The 10,139-nt window shown below is 35.0% G+C and overlaps 1 protein-coding gene across 2 annotated transcripts; it reads left to right on the forward strand.

Moving 5' to 3' along the window:
• The first annotated feature begins 182 nt into the window (after window positions 1-182).
• On the forward strand, window positions 183-9,523 carry LOC139134630 (centromere protein K-like). 2 transcript variants are annotated; one of them, XM_070701564.1, is made up of 9 exons: window positions 183-322; window positions 2,241-2,324; window positions 3,431-3,487; window positions 4,124-4,199; window positions 4,861-4,990; window positions 5,390-5,476; window positions 6,112-6,241; window positions 7,516-7,593; window positions 8,690-9,523. In XM_070701564.1, the coding sequence occupies exons 1-9, from the start codon at window positions 320-322 to the stop codon at window positions 8,846-8,848; spliced, it is 804 nt and encodes a 267-aa protein (XP_070557665.1). In that variant the 5' UTR covers window positions 183-319; the 3' UTR covers window positions 8,849-9,523. The 2 variants fall into 2 exon arrangements, with proteins under 2 accessions (XP_070557665.1, XP_070557666.1); XM_070701565.1 differs by lacking the exon at window positions 2,241-2,324 and having other exon boundaries at window positions 193-322.
• Window positions 9,524-10,139: the final 616 nt, after the last annotated feature.

Here is a 10,139-nt window from a genome sequence, read left to right on the forward strand (position 1 = left end):
TGTAGCTAATCGAAAGTACAGCTGACCTTCGATTTTAAATTTTCACATGATGGAAAATGATAGGTTTTTTTTCCGATTTACTTTAGATATAGGAGATATTTTCAATAATATATTTTCAACCTACTAGAGTAAAAATGGAACAGCCTTTTGATTGAGGGACTGCCTTTTTGGAGAGCGGGAACTTCCAAAAGGGGTTTCCCTGCATCCAATTTTGTTGTTCTGATCCCTCTAATTGCCCTTGAACCTGTGACAATTCACCTCAAGGGCCGAAGCAGGGACTAGTTCTGTTTGAACTATATACATAGTTCCGTTATACAAAATGGTGAGTATATATTTTCAAACTCATGCATGGTAACATAACAGGCAGGTGACTGCAACCGCAATCATGATGTTCAGCTGTCTCGCTTCTTCTCTCATGGACTAGAGACGTTTGACATCCATGGTGCGGCCGTTCATGGCACTTCTAAACTCAGTATTAGTTATACTATGGCGGGAAGCATACAGACTACCTCCATGCTTGTGCCTACCACGTACACCCCGCATGCGACGGCTGTAGTGGTTAACGCAATTTTGTAGTTCAATCGCAGCAAACTTACCCCTTGTCAGTGTCATCACTAAACAGTGGTGAGATGACCCCTTAGATCTCACGTGGTAGTGAATATATATATATATATATATCACGTGGTAGTGAATATATATATATATATATATATATGGCGGGAATATTTTAAAGCGTAGCGGGGAGAATCAAAGTGTAGCGGGGAGAGGCTAAAGCGTAGCGGGACCGCTACGCTAAAACGGCCTGGGGAGAACACTGTATATATATATATATATATATATATATATATATATATATATATATATATATATTATATATATATATATATATATATATATATATATATATATATACTGTATATATTTACCGTATATATTTACCATATATAACCATATATATATATATATATATATATATATATATATACTTGTTGTTTACAATCATAAATTTGGCAAAAATATTATGTGAAGCAGGTAAGTGTTTCTGTAATATAACCTGTAGTACTTGCAGTTTAAGTTTCATAGTGCATCTACGCACCTGATTAATGAACAAAGTCTATTGAAGAATACTGAATCCAAACTGACTGTTCATCCAATCCAATGGTTTGGTTGAATTACCAGAACCATAGCATGTAGAAACATGGAATTATGGGGTCACAGAACAAATAAAAACCACTGTGGGGAATATATTTGCAGTACAGACATGGGCCACTGCTCATTCAATGTGACACCAATGAAACTCACAGTTGTTGATCAAGAAAAACATGGCATGGGTTTTAATTATTACAACTAACAGTTTTACAGAGCAGGATGTTGCATCCGTTTGCATGGTTATGTAGAAAGGTGTGATGGGAAATCTGGTAGTGTAGAGAATTACTTTGGAATCATATCACATTTATAACACCAATAAATTTAACTGTGAAGAAAACCATAGATTAAGCTTGTCGCAAACTTGTCTATGTTAACATATTCTGTGTGAATAATTTACATTAAATGTGTGGCAGTAAGTGTCCCAAAAAATGGATTCCCTTATTTCGCAGAAAATCCTGCCATTGACTATACATACTATACACATTGCAAGTTTTAAGGTCATGGACAGTAAATGTACAATACAACTTTTGTTCTTTCATATGTATTAAAATTGAATTTCCTATACCATGAAAACAAGTACAAACTTTTTTGATTCAAATTTGTGACAACGTGTAACAAAAGTGAAGAGTGTTATAAAGTTTGTGCTCCTCATAAACTCAGAGGTTTGCCACACTAATCAGTATGGTCAATGCACGGTGCAGTGGTCTACACTGTGGTCTGCTCCTGGCAATATTTAGCTGGCATGCTGAAGGTAACTACCCCTACATGAATGAGCAGCGGCCAATATCTCTACTGCAAATATATTCCCCTCATTGTTTATATTTTTTTCTTTGATTCCATGTTTCCAAATTTCCAGGTTCCGATAACTCCGCCCAATGCATCCCAATATATCTACAAGTGCAAACGACTGCCACACAAGCATCACTGATAAAATTTGTCCAAATTTCTAGCAGCAGTACCAATTTCATGCACATGCAACTATATTTAACAACAAACCTACCGCCAAAAACCGTGCTATCATGAACATAAGAAAATGATACTGCAGATACACTTGATAATATCTCTACTTTTTGAATGTACTACATTTTAAGGAGGCAGCCATCTCAGGAAGACAACAAGAAGGAATAAGAACACTGAAAGCTGACTGTCAACAGTTATGGACTGATATACATAAGGTAATTTGGCAATCAATCAATCAGGAAATCAATGAAAAAAGTGACGTAAATTAAACCTACCCAATCTCAGTATTTAAGGCAAGGTATATTCAGTGGGTGTTAATAAGATCTGCATGAAATATTCCATAAGTCTTGCAAAAAAGATAAACTTTGAATTTGTTCCCACCAGTAGGTAAATTTATAAACAGGAAGGACTTGGCTAACTAATATAGAATTTGAGGTTGAGTCTGCACTTTTAAACACCTCGGTAGTAATTGTCCTACATTTACCAAAGGGCATCTGTTGGTTATGTATATTTTAATATTGAGTAGGAAATTCTTTAGAAAGATGATGATGAGCAAAAACCTTTTGGAGATCACAATATTGATTAACATAGATGTTGTTGTAGGTGTACGCTTTCTGAAATCGTTGAATGTGGGAGAAAGCATCAATATTTGCATATAGATAATTCTACTGGTCAGACATCTCTTCACAAACTTCAATGTTACATGAGATGCACTGTTTGAATGGAATTGTTTGAGAAGAGCCGGGATTTTCGAGTCTATGGCAGCATGTAGAAGTTACAACACGTCCTATTTTGTGTGTCATTGGTTATAATTTTCAAAATGCCCAGGTGAAAAGATTTGATATGAGATGTTGGGGATTACTGTACTGATAGAGAATACTGCATAGAGGTGATGTTCAGCTGATGATGTAATACACATGTATTCATAAATGCATACTGTCAATATGTCAAGGTCATGATTTCAAAGTTGATGAATTATTCAAAAAGCATGGTGCTACCTTTTCCTGAAAATGCATATTATAAGAAATCAGCAAAATGGGAGGTCTCTGGACTCAGAGAGTTTCTCAAAATATTCTCCAGGATTAGCTTATCAAGCTGCAATATTGCAGGCTGAATGATTTTGCATTGAAAATGTACATGTTAATGTGTTAGACATATAATATCCCATTATCGTTACTAGTTAGATCATAGGTTCCTGAAACAAGTGAGAAATTAGCATATTGTAGAAAAGATAGTGTTAAAATGTTGTTGACTTTGATCTCTTAAAATATGTTCACAGAAATATAATACCCTTTCCATTTTTTCTTTCTGATCTTCTAAGGTGCACCATGATGTTGTAAACAATCTGCCTATTGAAACAGATAATGGAACAAACCCAGTGAGTACATTATACTATTACCGTAAATATATCTAATATGTAATCATAAAGCTAAACTTTGTCTTTTTTGTTGATGCATAATTAAGGGCTAGTAGCTGTAACTGCTGATGGTCTTTTCACTATTTTAATTTTTTTATTGTCAAATGCAAGTTCTTGTTCTATTCCCGAAAGTATATTGAGGCAAAAACTATTTAGTTTGTCAATGCAGCCTCTTTGCGTGTAAAATGCAATATATTGTTTACATTTGAATTCTAGTCTGGACCAGAATTTACTTATCAACGATAACCATGCAGTTTACTCATGTGCGGTACAGGCTGAGTTGGCAATCTGAATACTGTGTATCTCAACATGCTTTGGGGAGTAGAACAAGAAACTGTATTTGATATCATAAAAAATAAAATCGAGAAAAATTGTCAATCATTACAGCTACTGGCCCCTAACAGTTAGATTGTTTTCATTATTTCCTTTGCTTGAATGTATATCATTGTGATATCTTCTTCAATGCATTATTTTAATGTTACCACTCTGGACTTTAACGTTTATTTTGCCAAAAACAATACTCTTCAACATATTGTCGAGTTAATTGCATGTGGTTCCATGGAGCATAAAGATTAACAAACATTGATGTTTTTACAGATGGTAAGGGTGTTTCAAGCAAAAGAGAGCAGAATACAAGGAGAGATTGATGTCTTCAAACAGACACCATTGAACAGTATGTATACTATACATGACTCCTACAAATAATTGTCAACGCTCTAATTGTCAAGTCCAATGAGTAATAGATGCAGTGTTGAATTTTAAAAGATTTTCTCAGTTGTCACATATGAAAGTTTTTAATGAGGGAAGGAAATCTTACGTTGTGAGGTGTTGAAAATAAAAAGGCCTAATTGATCAAAAGTGATAATGAATAGCGTAGACTGTCTTACAGGCCTGCATTGGCTACCCAGTGTGGGCTTCTCCTGCCATGATTAGTGTAGCCCAGCCCATTGAGCTGGTTTAACCAGCATGCATTCACCATGTGTTTGCCTTTCGACTGGTTTAGCTGACCTAACAGTGCAAATCAGTCTAGGTCAGAGATAAGAAACTGAAGGGCAACTAAGAGCTGTCAGAGAGTCTGTAAACAACCTTTGTTTTTCATTCTCACTCAATCAAAGCATACTATATTTCCAGACAATACTTTTGAAAATAATGAAATGGTCAACACTGCTTTAATATGACCTTGTTTCACAGACAAGGGAGGCTACAGTCTATGAATTGTAAAACATGCAAAGATACAACCCATTGAGATGACTTCAAACTGAAGTGTCTTTCTGGTACGCATTGTTATTGATAGCATTTGATGTTGTATCTATTTTCATTCCAATCTCCTGTAGCTCTGCCATTGGATGTTGATGTATTGAAGGCAGTCTTGACAGATGAACTTCAAACCTCTCTGAAACAACTCCAGGAAACCCTCTCCAATGTGGAAGCTCAAAAGCAGGAACTCCAGGCTGACTTAAAAAAGTAATAAAGCTTGCTTGTTTTTCTTTGATTGCAATGAGGATCATCAAGATTGCATTATACATTTCATGAAAAGTAAAAATCACTCCCTATATGATGTATGAGCTCTGTTAACATTGCCAATGATTTATAACTATACACTGTTGGTATCTGGTATCATGTCTACACCCACAAAGATTTGCAATTTTCTTTATTTTAAGCTTACGTCATATTCTGTCACCGCCAATGAAATGATGGATGTCCAGATTTTTCTATCAAGATTTTGTGATAAATTGTGTAGCTTACATAGGCTAGGATCTACTTCAAAATAAAAACTGCTTTGCTGTTTAGAAAACCAACTCATTTTGACAAAAATTCTCTTGGTTTTATTTTACATATGTTTTCCTTTTACTTGAACCACAGGGCTCAGGAACAGCTCTATCAACACACTGAAGTGCAAGAAGCAATCAAGTCCAAGCTCCAAGAGGAAACTACTGCTAGTTCTACAGTGTATGTAGGATATTGCAACAACTATGATGTGCTATAGAGGGCCAGTAGCTGTAACCTTTGATTAATTTTGTCATTATACATGGTTTCAGTGTTAACTACAAATTCTTGTTCTGCTCCTCAGTGCATGTTGAGATACACAGTATCATGCTGGTCAACCAAGTCTGTATATGTGTAGATTGCATTATTGTTGTTGACAAGAGAATTCTGGTCAGGACTACAATTCAAATGTAAACAACGGTATTGACAAGCCAAATAACAGGTGTTTTGACATGCTTTGGGGAATAGAACAAGAACTTGCAATTAACAGACATCACAAAAATGGTGAAAAATTATCAAAAGTAACAGTTAAAAGGCCCTTTAAAACTTATTGGAAGTCCAATATTGTGCTGTGATTAACTTAGAATACACTTCACTAAGCTTAGGACTATTGGAAATCAAATATTGTGCTGTGATTAATTTAGAATATACACTTCACAAAGAACAAGTACTTACATGAAGTATGGATCTGGTGTTAATACATACAATGACTGTATTCCTCCTACTGTACCTTTGTGAATATGTAAACTGCACTTCATTCAGACTCTGTAGGGTTTCATGGCTTATCTTCAATTAAAAAAAATCATTGTTGTTTCCAGGAAAATGATGCGGAAGAAACAGAAGAAATTAGAAAAGTACCTCAGTGATCTTGATGAGAAGGTCTCCGACTTTCTTTCCGAACATTTTCCGTCACCAACAGCTGATGATGCCCGCCAGTCCATGGGAAGGGTAGGTAGCTGGTTCTGAATTCTCAACAGTGTGTAATGTATCTGTGTTTGTTGTCTATGTGTCTATGTGTCTGTGTGTGTGCAGAATATCAACTTTAGCTTTAAAATGGAAATGGTTGTACCACAGTCAAAAGGGAATCAACCAATGTGTGATTACTTTTCATACACCTCAAGCCTAACTTAGAAAATTACATTACAGATACAGTATGCTTTAATTAAATGTTTTCACCATTTCACACTCCTGTTTCCCTGAGGTCTATATTTGCCATACAAGACAATTTTGCCTTACCAAACTTTGGTGGTACAGGGGCTCATTCCTGCACTGTCAATAACTGTCAATACCGTTTTGTATCTCAATCTCTGCCATGCCCAATTCACTAAAAACCATGCAGTTTAATAAACCAAAAATTGAATTTTATTCTTTGCATCAAGTGTGATATTTACGTCCTTGTAGCTGTCAGGTTTGCCAATTATAATGCAAATGTGCAATATTTCATTTAGTATTACATCATCAAAACAATGTATCTGTTCTGCGTAACATAAACAAACAGCGAACTGGCAGATAACTGTCAGAAAGGCAATCAATGGAACTCTCAGACATGGGGTCATGAATATACAAATTTCATTTAGTAATGGACAGGAAATTTTTAGCTATCCCTTGGCTCCTAAGGTAACAGAGAATATGAACTGATGTAGATACTTAAGTCTTAATTTTTAATTGCAACTTCAGAAATTGCATACAAGATCCAGCATTGCAATTCTCATTCATGCAATTCTCATGGGCCACAGATCAAAGTTCTGTCAATAAAGCCGTTGGAAAATTATTTCTCCTCATATTTTCTGGAAAACAGTTGGAGAGTAAAATATTTTTTTTTTATTTTTCTAGAGAATCAACAACTTTCCTAAATAGTTTTGTAGTATGAATGCTCAGTCACGTATAGTTTTGATATTTCATTTTCGCTACTATTATTATGTATTTACTAAGAAATGAAAGAAGAACTGATTTAGCTCTGAGAAATATTGCTGTATGGTGGGATTTCTATGACTAATTTTACCGTCTTGAATAGAGTCAAAACTAGCAGAAATAGAAGTGCTGATTTTCCTAGAACAGTGTGTTTAGTTCTGCCCAGCATTAGGCTGCACTGTGCAATAGTGTTCCAGAGTGGAATATCATCTTTCATTTCTCACCAGCATTTGGATCAAAGTGTCTCACAGTGTTAGAAGTGATATCTAGGTGTAATATTCAACAAATGTTTGATTTTCTGCATCACACAGAGGTCTTCATCTGGACAGCGCACAATGGATGAATTCATGCATGGGAAAAAGATGACATCACTTCAAGGACTTATTCAGGTATGATGATAATTTGCTGATTTTTTGGCACCTGATATTTTACAATTTGTTTTCTTTGCATGTAAACAAATGCTCACTGTATGACATATGAACCAGCTACATACTGATTGTGAGGACAAAGAAAAATCATGGTAGTTTGTCATTTCAGTCCCAGTTCCCTGTACAGAATGTCCACAATTCACCATTGAAAACAATGAATTCAGACCAAACCAAATTTGTGAAAGGGTTAAAATCGATATTTTCCAAATTGGGACCTCAGACTTATTTTGTAAAATTTTGTTGAATGATATATAATAATACTGTATCTCAACTTGTTTCCTCCTCATTCCCTGTAAACTGATCCACAATTACCATTGATAACAACAGGTTCGGGGCCAAACCATGATGGTGAAACAGTTAATGTAGCTCTCCAGTGACCTTCATGTTGCACTTTGTCGTAGCATCCCACCCAGGATAAATATGGCATCTTAGCCAAGAACATGCCAATTTTAGCATATGTGACTAATGGGTTGCAATGACATGTAACAAATATTAGTTATGAAACATGACACCACTAACAGTGCTGACATACAATCCTTGTCTAAAGTTACAGTCATCTGGTGTGTGAATGAACCATTTAAAGCGGATGCTATAAATGTTGACATGCCACTGCCTTTCAGCTGTAAAGTTGTTTGTAAATTTATGCCATAGCTGTTTACAGAGTGCAAGGCAAATCTTACAATGCTTGAGTTATAATACATTACAAGCATTGTAATATATTATCCAAGTGTTAAACCGCTTTAAATATTTCTTCTGCGCAGTGAATTGGGAAAACTCAGTTTTTATCCATTGCTAATGATGATCATAACCACCATAAACCACAGCATTTTATATTTAGCGTATTGTTTGTCTGTAAACTTAATGTGAATTTTATGAAAAGTATGGAGTACTTTTCCCAAGGGGTTTAATATAAATTTGATGTGACAAAATAAACTTTTCTTGTGCTTTCTCACAATTCATCATTCTTGGAAATACTAGTAACCTATTGTACCCAAAAAGTACACAAATCTAAATTCTTCCTGTTGCTCATATTTCATTTTGATTTTTTCTCCATCAGAGGTTAATGAAAGCCCAGCTTGAGAGGCCCCATGATCCTTACATACCTGTACAAGTTAAATATTGGCCACCGTACATCGAACTTTTACTCAGAAGTGGAGTGATTCTTCACAAACCAGATGATTCCAATTTCATCAGATTAACACCATTTCATTTGTAATATTTATGCAGAGTTTCTTTTTTATCATGTTTCGATGTTTGTGTCTATGTAGAAAGGAAGAAAACGAGAGAGAGAGAGAGAGAGAGAGAGAGAGAGAGAGAGAGTGTGTGTTTGTGTTTCACTGTCTGCTGTGGTCAATCAGGGATGAGCAAATCTCTAGTTTGAACTCTTGGACTACCGGTAGTAGTTTTTTAAATGACTAGGTTAGTAGTTTGTTGTTTTTACTTGCCCAATAGATCAATTATTCAGCTTGTCACATAACTGTTAGCCATAGGAAACTGAGACTGGGCTGGTGATCTTAATTGACTTACCAGCCAGTATGGTAATGGCTTGAAAATGATTTGTTTACCCTAGTGTTGAGTACTTTTGATATGAGTATGTACTTTTTACTGTCTACTGCCATTACATTTATAACCATTGTTATTTTTACATCATGGATTACTATAGAAAAAACATGAGGTATCTTTTATCCCTTGTATATTGTCTTAAACTCAAGTTACTTTGAAAGTACAATTTATAATAATTATATTCAACCTTTCGTTTGTCTTTAAACTTCATGTAAATTTTAGAAAAGTGATATGTAAGTTTTCATATGTATAAAGTTCGTCTCCATTTACAATGGGCTTTTAATGTTGTTTTACAGAAATTTGATTCAATAAAATAATTTTACATTTTGTAAGTTGTCTTTGTATTGAATAGTGTCTTCATTAATATCTCAGACAGATATCTCAGACAATTAAAAAAACAGTTTAACAATGTGACTCCACCTTCCGTTCCCATTGTCTCTCAGTTATCAGAGTTTGTGTACTACCTCAAAAATCTGAATGACTCTGATGTGTGAGAGATAATCATACCTCTTGCAAACAATCAAAAGCAATGTTAACAGAATAGTATTGAGAAGAAAAGATATTGTTTCTCAAATTATGACATACAGGTTTTGTTTTTGAAGGCTGGTGATAACTTGCATAATTGATAAACCATGACATGAATTGCACATTTTTTGACCTGTACATCTTCTGCCATACAAAGTGTATAGTAATGAAAGAGTGATGTGAACGAAATGTGCACAGTTCATAGATTCCATGTGCCAACCATTTCTATTTTGTGCAGTTGTACATAGACCCTAGTTTTTCTCTAGGGTCTATGGTTTGTATTGATAAAGTGTCATTCAAAAACATTTCAGAAAAAAAAAAGGAAAAATAAAGAGCTGCATGGTCCAGCATCTATGGTGGAGTTTGGCATTGAACTAGACAAAAGATTGCTACGGTAATAGCACGGTCCAGAATCATAA

Source organism: Ptychodera flava, chromosome 6, assembly GCF_041260155.1.
Source record: "Ptychodera flava strain L36383 chromosome 6, AS_Pfla_20210202, whole genome shotgun sequence".
NCBI lineage: Eukaryota > Metazoa > Hemichordata > Enteropneusta > Ptychoderidae > Ptychodera > Ptychodera flava.